General features: G+C 34.9%; 1 protein-coding gene across 1 annotated transcript in view; it reads right to left on the reverse strand.

Annotated features, from left to right (window-relative positions):
• The window catches only part of LOC136028187 (motile sperm domain-containing protein 2-like), a 105271-nt gene that overhangs the window by 39751 nt on the left and 42531 nt on the right, over window positions 1-22989 (reverse strand). The window contains exons 7-9 of the mRNA XM_065705890.1: window positions 19413-19491; window positions 11963-12075; window positions 6618-6947 (exon numbers count right to left, since the gene is read on the reverse strand). Coding sequence (XP_065561962.1) covers window positions 6618-6947; window positions 11963-12075; window positions 19413-19491 — 522 coding nt within the window. The remainder of the gene's footprint in view (window positions 1-6617; window positions 6948-11962; window positions 12076-19412; window positions 19492-22989) is intronic.

Consider the following 22989-nt stretch of genomic DNA (forward strand, 5'->3'; position numbering starts at 1 on the left):
AGCAAGTGCCATACTTATAGTGACCACATGCAACTAAATAAGGAAGCATTTTTCTAGCTCCTTCAAGATGGCCATCCCAGTCACCAGATCTTTCACTGTACAAAAACTGCCACAAAACCAGTACCATTTCTTTGTACTGCTTCCAGAACTTGTGGGTTTTTGAGCGTGCACGAGAAGTCTCGAACCTTTCTAACCACGGGGACAATGCGGTAAGTTTTTCCTTTAGACAGTTCAAGTTCTCATCACCCTCTCTTGAGATCTTCAAGTTTTGCAGTAAATCTCCCATTTCTTCAAAGATAGTGATGCACGATGAATCGTCTGATTCTGCGAAAAAAATCTTCGAAAGCTTCCCAGTACAGAATGGATATTGCCTCGAGGACTAACGTATGAGTACCGAGAGCTTTATAGTACGGTTTACCACTCATCACTTTCTTTGCGGTTCCTTCCAACAGAATTCCAACCTCGTAAATCACCTCTTCTAGACCCGAGCACTTCATTATATGACCGATGGCACCCATGAAGTTCATTAAAATATGAAGACCGCCCATTCTGAGGACAACATCAGAATATGCTTCAGGATTTCTGACTCTCAGAGCATGAACGATTTCATATACGGCCTGGTCACATGTGATGACGGTGTAACTCAGTCCCAGAAATCTGGCAGTTTTCTGGAAAGACTTAATGACTTCTTCCACGACTGCTGGGTTCGAGGGAGAGTGGGGGACCACTGGCAGGTATCCGATCCTGGTAACAGGAATATCATCCTTACAGCCATACACTGCTGAGAAACACTTGAAACCAAAATATGGTTGAGATTCTGCCGAGTCACTTGATACATTAATGAGCTGCGTCGGCAAAGCTCTACAAAGAAGCCAGATCGTGAAAAAGTCTGAAACGGGAACTTTCTGGTCACCTGACAAACCAATGAGATTGCTGCATTTATCGGTCGCCTCTATTTTTCTCTTGAGGTACATCTTCCCAAACTTTCCAGGCTGAATCAGATTTGAATACGACAGGGAAGGGTTTCTGTTCCAACTTTTCTTCAAAGAACACGCTTTCTTTAGTGGGCCGTCCGTGTTTGGTTGCATAATGATGCTTGTCGTAATATGTGACGTCGAACCGTCAGACGTCTCTTCCTGAAACAAAAGTACTCTTAAGCAAAATGTAACAAAAACCCTATTATTCCTTTCGAAAATTGCTCCAAGGACACCTGAAGAAGAAACAAAACTGGAAGATAGGATTCAGGTTGCTGTATACGCGAAGCGGCAACGGCGTTTTTTGTCGGCACATTTTTGAGTCCGTCGGCACAAACTGGACGTCCCCCCCCCAAAAGCTAAAAGGCCAGTGACGCCCCTGATGGTATCTGATACCACGGTCTAAAGTCGTTTTCGTAGTTACCGAAGTATCTGATACCACGGTCAAAAGGCGTTTTTGCAGTTACCGTGGTCTCTAGCCAGGTACTGTGGTAACTGATCGTGGTATCCGAAAATTTCATCAAACTTTCATCATCACTAACAGGAGTCATAGTTTTTTGTCAAATTGGTGGGAAAGAAGTTATGTCACTCAGAATTTTATTTTTTTGATGATTTCTAAAAGTACAAATCGTTTGAAGGTACGTCAGCAACTTTCGGATTATTTTCTTGATGATTTCTAAAAGCACAAATCGTTTTTGAAGGTACGTCAGCAACTTTCGGATCTCAGGTCGCTTTTTGGATCCGAATTACAGTTCCCGGATACTCTACAGTCTCGTAACATAACAAAAACCTTAAAGATATGAGAATTCCTAAAAAGCGAGGGGTTGCCCACTCAGCATTTGGATGCACAACAGGAGTGGGCAACCCCTCGCTAAAAAGGCATTATTTAATAACTGGAATGTGAAAAAAACCCAATAAGATAACAATAAGAAAACAATAAGTAAGACATCAACGTTGTTTAAAGCTACTGCTTTTGTCAACTCTAATAAAATCTCTAATAAAATCCCCAAAGATGTTAGGTCATTTTTATAATCTCTTCCAACCCAAGGCTGGTAAAAAAAAAAAAAAAAAAAAAAAAAAAAAAAAAAAAAAAAAAAAAAAAAACAGAAAAAGGATTCGACCTCTGTGCATTTTTAGGGAGTGTCCGAGCATTCTATATCACGCTTTCACGATATACATAGGCTATTAAGTGGGCTCGAACCACTTCGCTCCTAAAAGTAGAATTTACCATCTCTTCATTAAGTATTATTCCTAACATGATCAGAAGCAACTTGCAGAATGCAGGTACGAACAGTGAGTTAGAAGAAGGCGGATAGATTTACAGCGGATAGATGCCGCTGCTTATCCGAGCTAAAAATTGGGTCAATCCGCTTTTCTGTCAATAGTTCAAAAACGAGAAGAGTTAGAGAATTTCTGGATCAGTCATTTTGTAGGACAATAAATTTCCTCCAGAAGCCATTAAAAAAAATACACCTCAGTCAGGCAAATTTTCAAGATGGATCAAGATTAATCCAAAAGAGAGATAAATTGTGTTAACTTTTTCGTCGAAATTTTGTGATTACAACTGAACGGCAAAAGATAAAAATGTTTTGAAAAGAGAATATGATTCTTTATTTAATTACCTTCGATCTGAGGTATAGCTGAACAATTTTGGAGTAACCTGTAATTTTTTATCGATTTTAATATAATTTTTGCCAGTTAAGATGGATTTTTAGTAAATTTGAAGAAATATGGATGTCGCACCCATTTGTCGACTATATAACGCCGATTTTCGTTTTCAGCATGGTCGATTGCATTAGATTGCCCACTCAAACCTTCCGCTGCTTGCTGATCACCTCAATCCTTAAATATCAACATTTCTCTCGTGTGGCTCCCTGACTATCATAGTATTTCCTCTGGCTTGCCTCAAGGAAACGAATTTACACTGACTGAGGTAACTATCTATACCTGGCCTCCGATCTTACTGAAAAGACACTTCGCCGGAAATAAAAGGATCAGCGAGAGTAGCTCATGAATAAAGACATACCACACCAAACCAATTCACGTCAAACCAAGCCAATAAGAACACAGGAGAATGGATGCGGGCCACTGGAATGCATGAGAAAAAATAAATTTAGGATCGTCAGACATACCATACTCATGCAAAGTCACGCTGCAAAATACATTTCTCAATACTAAAATTCAGTCTCAAGAAAGCAAACTGGAGCCTCAAACACTGACTATTTAACTATTATCTTAGAAGAGGACATCAAAGTCAAAGCAAAAAACTAAGTGAAGCACTTCGAAGTGTAGTGCAAAAATCAATTCAGTAATTCTCCGATCAAATCCCCCTTTCCCTTCTTCAGAGAAGTCTAACAAATTCTACAAGAATGCAAAACAACAGTGCCAAAGAAAAAAAAAAAACGACGAACCACGTTCATAGACACCAAAGCAAAAAAAAAATATATATTCGTTGCTCTTAGGAGGGCAGAAGCAGCAGTGAAGAAAATGGTCTTGAGGGTAAAGTGCTCAATCTGGACAATGTTTGTATCGGAAACTGACTATAAACCTTAAAAAAACTCATTCATTCAGGAATGGAATGGACAGTAATAATAAGACTAATAATTTAAACATCCCACTCTTAAAAAAGTATAAACCCCCTTAAAGACAGAAAAAGACACCAAGGAGCATTTCCCAGTAAGTTGCACAAAGAAGAATCTAACAGGGTTAGAATCGTCATCAAAATTATCTGAGAAAAATTACCAGAGGCGTGAGCCACTTTTGGATCCTATGAGGGATTTCCCTTAGACCAAAATGAGCTATATTGCCAGGATAATGAGACCAAAATGACACCAAAAAAGCCATAAGCTCAAGTTTGTTTAAAGACGGCAAAACCGAAATCGTTTTGGCCGACGATTCTCATCCCATAAGTATTGAGTGGACCCTAGCATTTTCACGCAAAAGTTGTAAAGAGGGGCTTCGACACTTGAAACCACAATTCTCATCTACCATGCAAGGTACTCGCCCCATAAACTTTGAGTTGATCAAAGAAAAATAAACCTACAAAAGCTTCCTGCTGAAAATTTGTGGCAGGGTGGTGTTGGCAGCCATAAGCCCATTTTGTTCCTCTTATGAGACTGATACTTCTTCCAGAAATTTGTTCAAACAAGACACAAGACACCTATTTTTCACCAAAAAATTGGCAGTATGGGGAGGGGAATTGGAAATTGGAGGCAAAATTGTCTGCCTCTGATAACGCATATTTTTGCATATTGCATATTTCTGACTTGAATAAGGTGCCAACTACCTAACGTTTTTTCTACAATGAAGTTGACAGTGACGAGGAATAATTTTAGCTTGGAGTCGGGTCAATTTACACCACGTCAGAGCTTAGCTCATTTTTTCACAAAGTGGGTTCTTAGCTAAAGTAGCTAAGAATTTGTCGCGTTTGCAAGAAATGTCAGAATGACGAAAAAAGTTAAAGAATATATTTCCGAACAGCATGATGTGATTAATTTATTTCTCTTTAGTCAATCCCTATTTGGTATATTGTGTTAGTATATGGTCTAGTACGTTTTCAGTTTATTTGAAGCAACTATTTGTGATGCAGAAAATGACACTCCGAAAAGGAATATCAGTTAGATCTCAATATGCACAGTTAAATATTATCCCTCTGTCAAGTCTAGGAAAATCTTATCATGCATTATTAATATGTAGGTATTATTCAAAATTAGTTTTTGTTTCCTAGATTTATTTACCTCTGGTGAGAAAACGCACAATTATCCTACACGATATGCTAATAATATGAAGACATCTCAAGTTGTTAGAACTAGATCTTTATTTTCAATTCGTAATAATGGGCCAAATGTTTGGAATAATTTGCCCGAATTTGTTAAAAAGTCGGAAAACGTGTTAAATTTCCATACAGATCTTATAACAGTTTGTCTCCCATTGTACGATTTCAGGAGAATAGTTAAACTGAATTTTATTGGCTCTCTAGTTCTCATGAACAAAAAAGGTTCAACTGGAAAAACGTTGTTTAATTCTTTGTTCGATAAAAACAGGGTCTTTTTTGTGTGTTGGCAGGTGGAATGAGTTGTTTTTTTCGGAGGGGTTGTTAAGACCAGGAGCTTGGCAAGTTCATTTTTTTCTCTTTCTTTCTTTTCTACATTTTATTCCTATGTTTAAGGAGTTACTCAAAGCAAACAAAAGCTTAAGGACGGTTGATTGTTATGTTGTATTTTTTCTTGTGTGTTTTATTGATGGTTGTTTTCTTGAATAAAGCCCGTTATTAAATGGAAAAATTAAACTGAATTGAAGTTTGAGTTTAGTGAGGGCTTTACTCATTTTCATATCTCACGTTTTTGGACCAAGTGCAGACTTGCTTGCATTTGCACCAAATCAAGATTTTGCTAGTTTTACAACGACTGATTTTTTTTATATAGTTTTTCTTCTTTTATAGACAAATCAGTGATTCATAGTCATAGTAGCAGCATTTTCAATGTTCTTCCTTTTTTGCTCCTTACATTTAATAGCTAAGATAATGGATTTCTGTTTAAATTCTATGGAAGATTTGAGTAGAACGTCCGATTTCAGATCAGGAGTAAGATCCATTTTGTACGGAGTCAGTTCACAGCTTAGGTTTAGCTCGTTCTTGCACTAAGCCTGGACTGATCCCGTTTCAAACATAGACCAGAAGCAGCTGCTTATTCCACCAGCCCAGTTCATACCTGGACTCTTAGCTTGTTTTGCACTGAGTTAGTTTGCAGCTTGGTCAGTCCATAGCGCTGGTTTTTGCACCAAGACAGGACTTACGTCAGTATTGTGCCGAGTGTGGACATGGCTCTTTTTCTACTGAATCACAATATAATTCGTTCTTGCACTATTTCCTACTTATTTCGTATTTGCAGAGTCAGGACTTACCTCATTTTGCAATGAGTCAAGAATCAGCTAGTTTTTGCATTTCCACAGATTGCATCTAAACCATCTTTGCACCAAGTTAGGACTTCGCTCGGTTTCGCATAAAGTCAGTTAGCAGCTTGAGTTAGCTCATTTTACCACAACATAATTCGTTTTCTATCGAATCCATTCTAACTTCGTTTTTGTGGCGAGACAGATCGCAATCTTGGACTTGGCTCATTGTTGCACTGAGTCAGAACTAGGATCGGATTTAGATCGGGACTTACCTCAATTTTTTAAGATAAAAGGTAAGATCAGCCATGGAAAAATATGTTACAAAATAATATAATATCGTAAAAAAAAAGGTAAAGGTAAAGGGTACGGCATTAGACTTTACAGTCCGTACCGGCGGTGCTGATCTCCGTTTCTTGGCCCTTCAGCCAGGAAGTGCAATGGGGGGTAATATCGTAGCTATCAATATAATAGCTACAAAATAATATATATAAAATAATAACAAACGCACAGCAACTATATGGTAGTATGTTTAATATCGCCTGTACAATCACGGTAGGAATTTTACTTATTCTTTTCTAAAAAAAAAAAAAAAAAAAAAAAAAAAAAAAAAAAAAAAAAAAAAAAAAAAAAAAAAAAAAAAATACAGATCTGCTTTTTCACTTGATACTATTCTAACTAATTTTTAGAGTGTTATTTCATATATGGTCCGCTTTTTTTTTAACTTTTCTACAGTTTCTTCAGGCAACTTACCTTTTTCAAGACATCATCAGATGGTTTCGACGCAGAACTGGCTGAGGTTATAAAACCTTGGTCGCTGGCATCTCCAGCAGCTACAGAGCATCTCAATCGAAACTGTTGAGCTGTATCTGATCTGGATTTCCAAAGATCTGTCAACACTGCAGAACTAAGATTGGCTGCATTGGCATCAAGTTCAAAAGCCATGACCAGAAATTTGTCTCGGACTATGCTTGAGGTATGATACCCAGCTTTGACAGTGATGGCAACTGTGACATTTGCATCTGTACTTAACACACCGGTAGAAGGGCGAACGCTGTATTTGTCTGGAGATGTAATTTTAATCTGAAATGAAGACAATTGATTTAAAAGAAGGAAAAGAACAAAAGAAAGAACTGAAAAACAGTTAAACAAGCAAAGCAATACAAAGTATATTGGATGCTTAACTTTCAGATCAGTGACCTTTCGTATGCCAACAAACGATGAATTATATGTTTGCTCAAACTTAAAAGCTCCCGAAAATTTTGCTTATCGTACAAAAACACTACCAGAATTATCGTAGCTAGAATAGACTGAGCTGAGAGAGAAACAAGCCACATCGTTCTTTCGACAAAAATAAAATAAATTTTTTATTTGAAACTAAATGTAGATAACGGGCAAATGTTAATTTTAATGCCTACGTCACTAGGATAACAATGAGCCCATGTCCATATCTTGAGGACGCAAAGGTTATCCATCGCTCGAATTTTTTTAAGTAGACCTATCGAATTTAGGTGTAGACCTATCGCTTGAATTGATTTAGATGATCCGGTGTGTGCCTCACTTGACATTCGTAGAACTTCATTAAAATCATGCTTTTGTGATTTCCGGTGGCTAAGAAGAAGAAAAAATGACTTTTCTCAAACAACTAGCAAACTTTCCTCCTTTCCCAAATCAATATCTTGAGCAGGGTGACGGACCTTATTTTTGTTTCCAGCTTAATTTAATGCAAACAGTATTAATATCCTTCAGCTTTTATTTCATTTTTAAAGCTTTTTGCATCGCCTAAAGAAAACTGGACTGTTTTCTAGTTTTCAATATTACAACAAGTTTTTATGAAATAAACATTCATAAAAAAAATATCTTACTTGAAGTCAATAGCAAATCTTGATATTCAAAGAATTTTGCCAGCATATCTACAAATAAACGGCCAGCAAGAGTATCTTTGTTTAATACTCCTAAGGACTTGAGGGTCGAAACAAAAATATTTAAGTATCCAGAAAAAAACCCCAATAACAACAGCTTCCAAAGATAAAACATTTTATATCCCAGTAGAAACTTCGATATATCCCCTGACAAGGCATGAATGTAGTAATTTTTTTCGAGAGTGGGAGCAAAACAAATTGGTAATTTGAATAAAAGGTGCCAAAATATTCGGCAAAAATTTGGGATTTTCGGGGGTGCTGGGTCCCGAGGCTCCTTCCCTGTGCAGGCGTTCCTGCCTTAGACAGTTGAAGAAACAGAATTTTAGATTATCTAAACCTTTGACCAGAACCTACTTTTTAAACGTTGATAATTACTAAGTTTTTCCATACTTATAAAAGTTCATCAAAAGAATCACAATTACCATTAATCTATACATCCTTGAAGCAGATGATTGAAGCGGATTGAATAATGGGTAATTTTTTTTCCACTCACGGCCCTTTCCTCAGGGGCTGTGGGAGGGGGGGGGGTCATATCCCCAAAGGCAGAGTCATTGAGCTTTTAAACTATGCTGAATACAATGGTTTCTCAAAATTTGGATCGGACGACTTTGGTGAAAAAAAGGGCTAGTGAGGGGGGCTAGCAACCCTTTAATTTTTTGGTCACTTAAAAAGGGCACTAGAATTTTTTATTTCTGACACACCCGTGATCTTTCTTCTAGCAAAAATGCAAAATTCCATATTTTTGTATATATGAGGTTGAAATCCCTTCAGTAAGGTTCTCTAATAGGTTGAATCTGACGGTGCAATTCGCATTAGGATCACTGGATGTCCTGGGTATGCTTCTCCCCTTCTTCAAAAATTGAGCAAACGTTTTCAGGCTTGCAGCTTTTGATGGGTAACATTAAACTCAATGAATTTTATATTTTGAATTGGCATCAAAATTCAACTTCGTTTTGAGGGAAAAAAGACAGAATATCCATTAAGGACCCTTTAATATCTTCAACTGAGATAGTACTCAATTTCTATTAAATGGAGAGAACTGAATCGAAAAATTATGTATAAAAATAGATTCTTTTAGAAAGGCGTTACCAAGCTACCACTAAGAAACTCCCACAGAGCTGAAAATATCGAATTCACTGCAATGAAAAGCCCTGAGGATGAGAATACTTTTTTTTTCTACACTGGATCTGTCAAAATGTCGAAGCATTGGCACTGAAAATTGAATGAAAATATGGAAAGATGGTTCTTTAGGGAAAGCGTGCATCAAGAATTAACTTATGTATATAATTTTAGAACACCGTTTCCAAAGCAACCGTTATGAAACTCCTTTAGAACTAAAACTATTGAATTATTCACAACAGATGAGAGGCCTAGAAGACAAAAAAAAAAAAAAAAAATGTTTGCTTCCTTAGCATTGTCAAAACAACCGAGAAAAGGTGAATTACAGGGAAATTAGAATGCGAAACATCTTAAAAAAATGCGATATTTCAGAGAAAACAGGCATAAGCCCACCTGCCTAATAACTGAATTCTGTTTTAATTGGATTTACGTTTATGAATTAAAAAGAAAGGAACTAGAGGTAAGATGTTAAAAAACATGATTTTCAAAAGGCGTTCCCAAAGCAACTACATCAAAACTCTTGAGAGCTGAAGATATTGAATTTTGTACAAATGAAAGGTCCCAAGTATAAACATGTCGAACTTTCCGATTTGTTGAATAATAAAAAAAGAAAACTTCTCGGTTTTATAAAAATTTAAAGTAAATGTATAAACACGGCTAAAATTGAATGGCGTATTTCACAGTTTCACAATTTAATATAATAACGAAAATAAGGCCTTTAAGCCTATTACCAGGACAAATCTTACATTTTTCAGCGATTTAAACATAAATGACGTATGCGATTACATTTTACATGTTTTATTTTGGTGCTTCATGATAAGTCGGGCAGTACATATGTGGAGACTCTTTATCAAGAGTCCTTGAAACTAGCTCAGTTGCGGTTTTTCAGACACTTCAGGCAAAAAGAGTAATTTGAGCTGTTACAACTTAAAACCTAATGACTCGAAACGACACCTATTAAAACTTAATTTATATATAAAGTGATGCACAAATAAATGACACTGATAAATAGACAAAATCATTAACTCAAAATGGTGATATGATTGGATTATTATTATTATTGTATTAGTCTTCACGGCTCCATCAACAATGACGATATGCCGCTAGAAATATGAGCATATTTATATTGCTGTCATTTGTAGTACCTAGTCAAAGAAACAAAGAGAGAAAACTCAATGAAGGAAACAGACGAAAAGAGACTTTGGCCAGCAGCGAAAAGACAAAAAAAAAAAAAACGACGCAGATATTTCGCCTGTATAAAACGAGGCGTCTTCAGCGTAAAAGAAACAAAGATTAAAAAACTAAAAACGCATAAAAAACCACAACCAATATTAAACTACAATTGTCGCAACAGACCACTCGGGTTACTGTTACTAATAGAGCTACTTCGATGAAAGCACCATTGCGACAATTGTAGTTTAATATTGGTGTTTTATTGATGTCAATATGGTGTTTTATGTGTTTTTAGTTTATTCTGGTTTGTTAATCTTTGATGATCTTTGCTTTCTTTTACGCTGAATACGCCTCGTTTTTATACAGGCGAAATATCTGCGTCCTTTTTTTTTGTCTTTTCGCTACTGGCCGACGTCTCGTTTTATCTGTTTTCTTCATTGAGTTTTCTCTCTCTGTTCCTTTGTCATTGCAGGCCAGTTCGGCTTAAGATCCTTCATTCGTAATACCTATTGATTCAAACTTCTTGTTAGTGATTTAAATTCTGTCAGGCATAATTCCACCAAAAGTTAAGAAGAAGAAAAAACTAGATCTACTTTACATGGGTAACGCGAGGTGTTGCAAGTGTTGCGAGAGTAACACTTTGGTTTTGTTTCCTCGCTTAGATAACACGCTGAAGTTGTTAATCTGTAAGGATCTTAAAATAAATACTAAAGTACACTAACTCGCAAAAGTTGCAAACCCCTCATTGCAACTAGCAAAGTTGCAAACCCCTCATCGCTGAAGATGATTGTTGCCTAAGAGCGGATGATTACTTACAAGTCCTTTACATGTCTTACCACTGGAACCAAATTGGTCTTACCATCAAATAGACCGAAAACAAATAATAGGTACACCAACTAGCAAAAGTTCCGAATCCCTCATTGCCGAAGATGATTATGAGCTAACAGCCGACTGTTGCTTAAAATTCCCCTATATTTCTCACAATTGGTATCAGCCTATTTTTGGTTTCAGTGTGTGCCTTACTACTGAAGTTGTCAACCCCTTTAAACTTTCAGACGTATATCTCATGAAGGAATTGTTCTACCAAAAAATGGACGACATATACTTTGATCAGCACATCAAGAGCTATCGACTGCCGTCGAAAAAAAAAATCTATCTGTATTAGTTCAAAAGTTGGCTTTTTTGCCAAATGCAAAGTTTCTAGTGTCATTACTTAGCAAGGGGCAAAGGATAAACTCTAATTTCTTTAGCAATGAGAAAAATTTTAAAGTTTAAGAGGCACATCTGATACCATCTCTCTACCGCAATCCCAAGTACAAAAAATCGAATCATAAACTCAGCTAAAATCACGAACCAAAAATGGGTAGAAACACAAGCAAAAACCATCCTTTTTGGCCCCAGGCAAGAGTTCTGCGAAGCTTTCCAAAATGCAAAGTCATATTCATCAATCCGGCCTAAGGTCCACACTTTCCGTAAAAGCCGCAGAGGTTAGACCCTTACCACTTTCTAGGAATAGGCTGAAATCAGGGTGCTAGGAAAAAAAAAAGACAAAACCAAAGTGTTGCTCTTGCAGCACAACTAGTTTTCAAAGGTTCATGGATATCGAATTAAATGACTCTATGTGCAAGTTCGACAACAACTCATTACTAATGCCCACTTCAAAGAAAAAAAAAAATTAAATTTATGGAGTTTCAACGTCATCTTGTATTACTTCAAAATTTTCAATATCAACAACTCTCCTTTTTCTGATTCAAATATATTGCAGATAAAACAGAACTAATGGAAAAATAACTAAACAGTGGATAAGGAAGATAGGTACAAAAAAGAAAGAGGAAAAAGACTCAGAGGCAAAATTTAAAATATTAGACAGCGAAAAAATCTCACCTTATATGTGATTGGTTTAGTGGCAATATTTGTTAGCACAATGGTACCAATGGTTTCATTATCCTCTCTATGAAACAATATCTCGTCCGAAGGTTTAAGCTTCACAAGTTGACCTGAAATTTTTTTAAATAGACTGTAATGCCTGATGTAAACCATTTTACTGAGCAGGTCTATTTAAATTATTTAAAATGTGTCAAAAAAGGTAAGAAAAAAGAAAACGACAAACCTATTAGCTACATTTTAGCACCCTATTTTGTACAACTCTTCCCTCCGAAGCGTATAAGTTGTATCTCAAGAAACGTAAACCCTTCGTGTAAATAAATTTGGTAAGAATGTCTACTATAACTCCCACTCAAAATTAGAAATAAAGATGATTGGAAATAACGATGTATATAAACAGATTGCCTATTTTAGGCTTATGTCATATATTATTAGTCGAAAATGATTTCTTTTTTTAGTTCAACTGCTTCGTTGATTGAGCAAAAAAAAAAAAAAAAATCTGAAATACCGGACACAGGAATTAACAATTCACTAATAAACAGATGCAGTAGAGGCACCGACGCAGAGGGGAGGGCTTCAAAACCCTCCTCCCCTATACTCAAAAATATAAAATTTTCATATTTAACAAATCAATCGCCAAACTTTTTGTATTTGTTTAAATTCCAGAAGAAGCAGTTTAAAAATTTTAAGTTACAGAAAACGCCACTTGCATACTTAACCGTAACTACTATTTTATTCAGTATAGCTGCAATTGTTTCAGCATAGTTACATTTAATATTCTTGTGCTTATACATAAGCTCTACCTTTTGCATTTTTCTGTTGATTTATTAACGTGTTTTCGATTATCTATTAGTTCTTCTCAGAACCAAAATATCACTTTTATCCTCCTTTTAGCTTTACGCTTCAGTTTTTTAGCGTTTTATTTCAAAATTCTAGACAAAAACAGCTCATCCTAGACCTGAACATTCAACTTTAGGTGCCTCTTCAGGCACCTAAAGAAAATCTAAAAAGTTAAAAAACCTTGCGATTTTTAATGGAAATCTATCAATTTTAGAAAAGAATTCTAAATTTGAATTAGTTCTAATTTCCCAAGAAAATGCGACAAACTGGGAAATTTTTTCACAGAAATCAAAAACTGAGGAGTTTGACTTTGTAAGTCGTTGTATGATAAACTTATGCACTTGAATAGGAATCATCTAGGTTAAGTTGAGCTCTGGATAAACAAAGCGAACAAGGTATAAATATAAATCGCGGGTTTTTGTAATGCAACATGAGAAAGAAACCTGAATAGAGACAAACTATTTTTCATACAAAAAAGGAGTGTTGATCAATTTGCGGATTTAAAATTTTAATGATTGTAGCTTCACTCCAGAATAAAGAAGACCTTACAAAGAGATATAAACTCAATTGAATGAGTTCAATGCCTACACACAAGAAAGATCGGCATGGAATCTGATATTTCAATAAAAACACACTCAACCTTTCCCTCCGTAAAGCTCCTCCCTCCATAAAGCTCTCCCCGACCCCTGCAGCTTAGTTCACCTCTCAAACTAAAATCAATTATTTCGTACTAACTTTGGGCCTATTCCCATCAAAATTCAAACAGTGCATAGATCTCGCAAAGAAGATGTGAAAAACAGAAGCTTTTTATACCGCCTTTGTAAGACTATACGCAATATTTTTTCAAAAGTAATACTTTGTTCACATGAGCATTAATATAATTAGTATATAATTCATACTCTAATCCTGAGTAAAAAATATTAATGCTTTTCAATTAGTATTATAGAGAATCTAAGCTAGCGAGAGATAGTCATCAAATAATAATCATTGTTTGATGACTATATTCCAGCATTAAAAAAAAGAAAAAAAAAAGAAAAAAAAAACTAAAAAAGCCAACAAGTAGAAATATTGAGTCAGTTTTATTAGCCAAATTTTTAATAAAAACAATAAACAGACAAGTTTCATTAGTCAGACCTTTAAGGGAAGAATTAGTTTAACAAAAATAATAACGAAGCTCAACGACAATAATATTACTGAATACAAAAGGCAGTGTATAAAATAAATCAACTATTATGGCATATTGGACAGGTTTAAATGGTATATTGAGCCCAGCATTCAAAAGTCTTTTTATCTAACAGGGATATTACTTTCCTATTTGGAAGCACAGTAAGAATCCTTCGATTGGAATTGAAGGGAATAACCAATCAGATAAAGCACAATTTACCAAAAAGATTTTTTTTAAATAGATTAGTATCCGTCAATATACAGCGTATGCCCCATAGGGTATGGCGTTTAATAGTCTTTTAGGTATCTAGATAATTATAAATTAATTTCTTCAATAGCATCACTTCAATATTACAGAAGGGGAGGGGCAAGCACTAGACTTTACAATCGATTTAGTTGGAGCAAGGCCAAAAAGGGATACTCTAAATCAAATATTACAATTGATCAGCATTGAGGGGGCATAAACCATGCAATCCTCCTTCAACTGAAATTATCCATTGCAACTGAAAGCAAAACATTCGTTTATCTTAACCTTTAAAACCCCGTTAACATGCTTATTTAGGTGCTCAATTCTTTGAAAGAGAACCAGCTATAAGCATATTAAGATGACACAATGACTGGTTTCATTCCCATAATGTCGATGACATCAGGGAACTGCATGGGGATGAGAGGTCCCTGTAAATCATAGATTTTCTCTTGCTTCAGGCACTTGTTATTGAAATTATCAAAGAACTTTATTTTACCCTCTCCCTACAAAAAAATCCCCCTACACATGCTTGGATATCAGGCCTTGTAATATTTTCACCCCCCAAGCTTAGTAAATTTTTTTTTTAATTATTTCAGAAGTGTGAAAACGACAGATATATCCTCCAAGCATGACTACCACAACAAGGTGTCAAGTAAAACTTAGATTTGAATTTCATTGTAAACAGTAGCCTACTTGAATTAAATTGTTATACACGTTTATCAGAAAACATTTGAATCAACTGATCTTAAAACTGACTGGGTCTATCAAACATACAAAAAAATGAAACACAATTTTCAACATATACATATTTTAGATAACCAAACAATTTCAAAATGATTACAAGTCGGAAACACAATTTGCATATACTAAAAAAGGAGAAGAATAAATTGTTCTATGTAAAAAAAGCCCATTTTCTGTGAGCCTCGTTCGTTTTATTTCGACAACAAATTAGTGTGTTTGAAACATATTTATGTCAACGATATATCGTTTCGATTCATTCCATGTCGACAAACATGTCATCTTTTAATGACATTAGAAAAGAGTATCCTCTCTTTCTCAGTGGAACTTCTCTGTCGACATCGTCTCTGTCGACATCGTTTTCAACAAAAACGGTGAATTGATTACCTTATTCAGAAAATGTCGACATTTTCGTTGAGATAAAATTAGAATAAGCCTAAAATTAATTACCCACTATCTTTTCCGCCCAGGAGCTAAATTGTTTTTATTGCAATCTGGCCCTCATTTTCTTTCGAATTGAGCAGGTCTGATATTGAAAGTATTTTTCACTAAAGGATTGCAAAAATGGAACCTAGGCTTTATTTTAAATTTTAACACAACTGTTTTGAGCTAAACACGAAAAACCACAGGCGTCTACAGTTTCAAACTACTAGAATGGCTATTTTCACAAAAAAAAGTACCAAACCGTCCTCTGCTTCAAAAATCTGAATTTCTATCCCAACAAAGTTTTCCACTGAAAGATATAGAATAAGTTTTTCATTCGTATATAGTTTTTGTGTCAAATAGGTAGGTCTCCCCTCCTTCTTCTCCCTTTTCCCCACCGTTGTGTAATATTTATTTTAAAAATTTTGAACTTTCCCTTCATAGTCTTTTTACCTATAATAGTGGTTTTATTTATTGCTCACAAGATTAATCGTCTTAGAGTTTTTAACTGATTTAATTCCGTAGAATATTCTACGAGTCTAATTATTATTATTTTTTTACCCTTTTAACGTTTTTATTCTTTTTGATATATTGACTTTTCGTCTGATTAAATAAAAAGACAAGTTTTTTTCAACTAAAAGTAAGACGCAACATCAAAAGTTGAAACAAACAGAAATTATTCTGTACTTGAAGGGGAATAATCCCCCCTAAAAATACCTTGCTCTTCACGCTGAATATTCTAATTAAACGACCCTTGTGTTTCAGAAGTCGTTCTTAAAAAAATGGCACAAGTCAAACTTTAGCGTAAAGAGCGAGATATCGACGAGGGGGCATCTTCACTCATATATGGAATAATTCTAGCTCTTTTAAGTTTAATGTTGCTCCATACTTTCGATTGGAAAAACTTGCTTTTTTTATTTAATTTCTGATCGTTTTTCAAATAAGGCTAGGATATCGACCTCTTACTCCATGGAAATTCCTTCTTCCACGAGAATTTTTCCCCCATAAAATATTCTTGCGGGCCATTCCACCTGAAGAATTTTCTTTGGCCTATCATTTGGAAAAGAAAAACATTTTTTCGTTTAATTTCTAATCATTTTCAAATCATGCCAGAAATCCCTTCTCCGTGAAAAATTTTTCCTGGAAATCTCCCCTCCTCCAAGGAAAGTTCCTCCCATTGAAAATTCCCACATGAAGAATTTGTGCAAGAGAAAATTCCTCCATGGAGAATTTATCCTGCAGAAAATCCCCCCTGGAGAAAAAACCTCCTAGACAATCCCAACCCCTCTGCAATGTCCCCAGAACATAGCCACTTGTAAAATTGAGTCAGCAAAGAGAAAGTAACATAAATAAAAAGAATTTCGTATACAAGTTCAGGCGAATTCCCCCGTTTAAAGAATCCCCTTGAAATTTCATCTCTGAAAACGTTTCTCACCACAGAAAATTCTCCCCTTGGACCCCCCTCCCTAAAAAAATTTCCCCGGCCCAAAAAAAATCCGTTTAATACCCAATAACAAATACTATATGTAAACAATGGGCAAATTCCAAAACTTAAAGCCCTTTACCCATGGGATGTGGAGGGTCAGGTCATCCTTAGAGGAATGATTATTTGACCTTTCAATTATGCTGAAAAATTGGATATCTCAAAATATGATCGGATGGCTTTGGAGAAAGAAGGGATGATGGAGGGAAGATAGTTGCCCTCCAATATTTTTAGCCACTTAAAACTTATAATTTTCGTTTTGTTTGTCTTCTGGCAAAAAAAAAAAAAATCCACATTTTTGCAGATGGTAGCTTGAAACCTCTATTGTACGGTCCTGTGGTATGCTGAATCTGATGGTGCAATTTCCATTAGGCTTACTTGACTTTTTGGTGTAGTTTCTCCCCTTTTTTTGAAAATCACGCAAAAATTTCTCAGGCTCGTAGCTTTTGATGGGTATCATTAAACTTAATGAATTTTTTGTATTTAGAATCGGCACAAAAATCCAATTCTTTGATGTCACTATTGTTGTTAAAATTCCCTTTTTAAAGTATCAGTTACTATTGGGCCGAGTCGCTCCTTTCTTACAGTGCGATACCACAAACTGTTTGACAACTTTATTATATTAGTTTCTTGTTGCTTTGTTTATTGACTCTTGCGTGCAAATGTAGCCCATCAGAGATTGTGACCGCAATTTTTAGGGAATAAACCTTGTCTTATCCAATTTAAAAATATTGTTTAACAATTACATATGCTTAAAATGAAAATTATCTTTTTTTTAAGAAAATAAAATTGGTTATCTGAATTTCTGAATATGCATTGACGAACTCCAAACTGCTGTACACTGACTACGTTAGATATTTCCCTATTATTGTCAATTTTAATTTAGATTTTAATAGTAGTGCGTCAGTAGTGTTTGATTATTACATAGGACTTGACACAAGAAGCAAATACAAATATTGCAGTCTCAAATCTAGCGTAAACTTATAATAATTAAAAAAAAAATCCTTTTTTCATTCTTTAAGCCTGTAGCTTCCCAGGCAACAAAGCCATTTTACTTTTTGTAATTAAGTAAATAAGAAATGACAGTGAGGTGAGGGAGAGGGGGGAGGTTTAATTCCTATAAGGCATTAGTATCAATAAAATTCAATAAAGGTGGCTTTTTGGGGTCTAAAAAACAAATAAACAAATTACTAGGGGATGATTTTACAGTAGCCATTCCGCCCAAAAGGGGGAAAAGCAGTTAAAAGCAAAATCAGCTCCCATGATCAGGGTTGGGGTCAGTTATAGTCAGTAATCAGTAGCAAAAGCAGGATTACCGCCATTCATATAATGATTTATCTTTAGTTTTCTCGACTTATTTTTTCTCTTTTGATGTTTTAATTTTAATGATTTATAAATAATTGAGCAATTTTTGTTTGTGGTGTCCATAAAAAAAATTAAATATGCACAGCACGATAATACTCGCGTTTCTAATTAGTGGAATTTGGCACCGGACATCGTCTTTTCTGACTCCGATGCATTTCCAGAGACAGGAGAGATAATAGCTATACATACATTTTAGTATCGATTCTCCAAAACCACTAGGAGTCACAAAAGATAAAGGAAAGTGGCGTTAACCCTAACATGTTGGGTTAGAACATCAAATAATTAGTGTATAATCAAATAATTAATCAAATTTTTAATCTTTGATTAAATTATTAAATCTTTATAATTTATTAATAAATCTTTATTAAATCTATATAATCTAAATTATTAAATCTTTGATCAAATTAAATTAAACTGATAAATTTAATCTTTGATTAAATTTTTAAATTTTGATTAATCAAATATTAATCAAATAATTAGAACATCAAATAATTAGTATATCTACCTCGCTGCCTAGTTGACATCTGAGCCCCAAGACGTTCAATAAATTTACATGAAGCAACTTCCGAACGAATATTTAGTGCAGGTTTACAAAATCGTAATCTCTATACGTTTATACGCAAGTAAACCAACAAGGCAATAAAAAAAAAAGGTTACAGATATAGTTCTCAGGAATTCAGATTACCCAATGAAATACCCTTAAGAATCTAATAATGCTGACCCTACACATGGCAAGACAAGAAGGGCAATAAACGTTATCCTTGGGGTGAAAATTATTATACGAGGTTAAAAAAAACTCGGCAGTTTTGCTAACTAAAACAAAGAAAAATACAAAACAACAGAATGCGCAATCGTCCACTGACTGCAATTTAAATTACTTCCTTTTGATCAAGAAACTTCTATAAGATAAGTGAAAACAGCACAAAATTAAGTGACCACCTCCGCCCACCAAAATTTTAGGTCTCAGTGTCTCCATCCCCTCGCAGACCGAATTTGTGGATCCACATCTAGATCCATGAATTTAATTCACATCTATTCTTCATTTACCTTCGAGTTCACCAAAAAATGAGGCTTTAACACAGTACACAACAAACAATTTGTAAGGCAGGCAGGAAAAAAGAAAAGTATGTGAGTAGAAACTTCACCACAAAATGTGCCATTAATGTGCAATAAAAGAAATCAGAACTTGCCTTCCGAAATCCGACCTGGACCTGAAGCATCTGAAATTTCGGTATCCATCGAACCCGTTTCCCCGTCAGCAAAATGAACCTATCAAAAGCATAATAAATAAAGTTGCGTTGAGTAAAAATTGAATGTTCTTTGCGTTTCCAATAAAAAAACAACACAGACAGAGAGAAAATGTGGAACCGGAATTTCTACAACTCGATCTCTATTAGGAAATATCATCTCCCTACACGTACAAAATAACCCTTTTTTGTTCTCACCGCATAATCTTGTGATATGGCAAATCACCTTATAAGCAATTCAACAAAATAAAAAAGTTTTTCTTTAAATGGAAGGAACACCAATTATTCGAGTAAATTTAACTCTTCTTTACATTAAAGTTTTAAAACGTATAAAGAATCTAATTAAAAATATCTTTAAGTAAAGAACGTATTAACATAGAATAATTTATACATAGAATATACACAGAATAAAACAAAATAAAATAATTAACGAAGAGTTCTCTTCCACTACACTACGGCCATCCTTTCAAGACAAACTGCCCTTAACATTGTAATTTTACACGGACATATGAAGAAGGAGGGCATATAGGTCATCAATCATGTAGGACATCATCTACTCTCGATATCCATTTCAAAATGTTACAACATGTTAACATTTCTCCTCAACGTTATCAATTACACCTTGGGCCTAGAATATGGCATTTGCACATAGTTTGCTCAACTGCATCAAAAAGAGGGTCTTCTTGGGATTCCAAAACGGTTCCAAGCATGAAAACCTATTTGATCCACATTAAAACAAGATTAAACTTCTTGACTCGGAATTGATCGTTCGCTCGAGTCAGATTTGTTTCTCTAAAATGTTTAAAAAAATAACTTTTGCTCACAATACGGATAAAAATACGTAAAATTCCAGATTCAATAATGTAACAGGCCGACCTTTCTTCAAATATTTATGAATGCTTGAATATAATAGTCTTTCTAGCTTTGGGCCTTGTCACATTAGCATTAGGGAGTGTGTTGCCTTCGAAGACATATTTTCAATGTTTTAACTTTTCTGATTGACACGGCTACCTTGAGTTGTACTGAGACATGATATTTAGTCAGAGCGGGCAGAGAGACGGAAATTGCACAGGATGGGGTCTGTTTACCAATAATCCTGGCAAAAAACAACACACACAAAAACAAAATTAAAAAAACGGCGACATAAAAACTACGAAATGTTGCTTTTTGGTAGGCAAGAGTTTGAAAAGTTTATGATTTTTTTGGGGGGATTCGGTTTGTAGTGTAAATTTTCATGACGACCAGGTCACTTGTGGAGGAGATTCTCTCCTTTTTTTGAAATAATACAAAACTAAAATTTAATTTGAGCAGAAAAAATGAATGTTCAATCTAAAAGAGAAAGTTGCTAAATAAAACTTTAAACTATAACCGGAAAAACAAAACATACCGAAATGAGATTCCTATTCGCAAGCGTTAACTAATACTATTTTGTGGATATTCCCACTGTCGTTCACTCCAATATTCAGACATTTATAATATTGATGCTAATAATGAAAAGTTTGGTAAAGTTTCCTTCAGTGACATGGACTAATTTTGCTTTTAGCCTTCTTCCTCCCCCAAGTAAGACTTTTGGCAAGTGTTTACTCAGCAGAAAAGAAAACGAAGGTAACTAATGACCAAAAATTGAAGCCCAGTGAATACTTTCTAGTAAAAAAGAAAAGAGAATAATAAGAACCAACTAAGAAGGTAAGGCTACTAGAGAATGAGACTTATAATTTTCTCCGTTTTTTATGATAATTCCAGCTAAATATGCCAAAGTTAAATATCTTCAATTATATCCCAATAATAATCACAAACTAAGAAAAGACAGGCCTCACAATTTGTTTTGTTTCCGATGGCGATTAGAGAACTGATACAGGAAAGAAGAAAAGATTGATATAATCTCTAGGCATGCGTTTTCATTTTAAATGCAAGGGAACATATTACTGTACTTGCAATTTTTATACTGTTAAGGTAGCAAGTACACCAGCAATTTTTACTAAAAACGAGAAAATTAAATAGTGATATGACTACGCACTTGAAACAAGGGTTGATTGATCGGATGGGCTGTCACTGACAATTTAGACCCTAAATTTCAATTGCTGCTTATTTTCAGTCTATCCTGGAAAGAAATACCCCCATAAAATTAGCATGAGCTTCATTACAGTTAATCAGATAACTTGAAAAATGAAAAGTATGGTTTTCGCAATCTTGGAAGTAAAGAGAGAGAGAGAGAGAAAAAAAAAATCAATTTAGTATCTAAAACCAGAAAATAAATAATTTCAGGGAAGTAGCTAATGGCGTCTTCAATTCCCAATGCCCAGGTTTTCATATCAGTTTTTTACTGTTTAAGTAATAGAGGGAGACAGGAAAGTAGTCAATGGGTTGTAATTAAAAATGACACTTACAACTCCTATCAAAAATTTACTTCGTACGAAAGAAATCTGGTGGTACTACCAGAAATCTGGTAGGTTAACATTCACATTAAGAATTATGCAGTTTCTAGCTATCGGCATAATTACTCTTCTCGGCGTAAGACTAGAATTACCTATAGACTCATAGGAATACCTTCATTGGCACATTAAAATCAAATCAAACATCATTAGAGCCGATCAGCAACTATTGAAATACCTAAGCTTGTGCAAGAATTAGAAGTCGGTCCACCAGAGCACCGAGAATTTTGGACTGAAGTTTTGTTACAATATCGGTATTTGGAAAATGTCAAAAACGAACTTTATCACCAATAACTCTGAATAGATTTGAACCAGTCGATTGGAATCTGTCAAAACCACTTGCGTTTGTAAGAATTTCGAAACAATTGCAAATATTATTTTTTCATTTTCAGAACGGAAAAATGAGACATGGAATTTCGTTAATTTTGAGGGAGCCACGAGAGAGAAATGTTGATATTTATGGTAGGAGGTGATCAACAAGCAGCAGAAGATTTCAGAATGCAATTTCATGTGATCGATCACGCTGAATACGAAAATTGACGTTATATAGTCGACAAATATCGATTAATTCCCTAAAAATCTGCCTCAGCCAACGAAAATTCCCTCAAATTCAATCAAAATTCCAAACTGCCCCAAAATTGCTCAAATAATGCTCAAACCAAAGGAAACTGAACATTCTCGATATTCTCAAACTCCATATTCTTTTTTTTAAATTTTTTCGTCTTTTGCCGTTCAGCTGTAATCCTTAAAAATTGACATAAAAAGATAAAATAATTCATAGTGTTTAGAGAATAAAGTTAATCCATCTTGAAAATTTGCCTATATAGGGTGTTTTTTTACGGATTCTGTAGGAAATTCATCAATTTGCAAAAAACAGATCAAGAAATTCTCTTAACTCTTTTCATATTTGAACTATTAGCAAAGAAACGGAGTTACCGAATAATTTTTTTTTAGCTCAAATATGCATATAGATCTATCCAACACAAATGTGCCTGTCCCGGATAGATCTCTATGACTTAGCCGAATAGAAAAACTCCTCCGAAACAATAAAACCTATGGAAGAGTATGCTCCACCAACTTGAGTGAAG

This window comes from Artemia franciscana, chromosome 6, assembly GCF_032884065.1.
Source record: "Artemia franciscana chromosome 6, ASM3288406v1, whole genome shotgun sequence".
NCBI classification, from domain to species: domain Eukaryota; kingdom Metazoa; phylum Arthropoda; class Branchiopoda; order Anostraca; family Artemiidae; genus Artemia; species Artemia franciscana.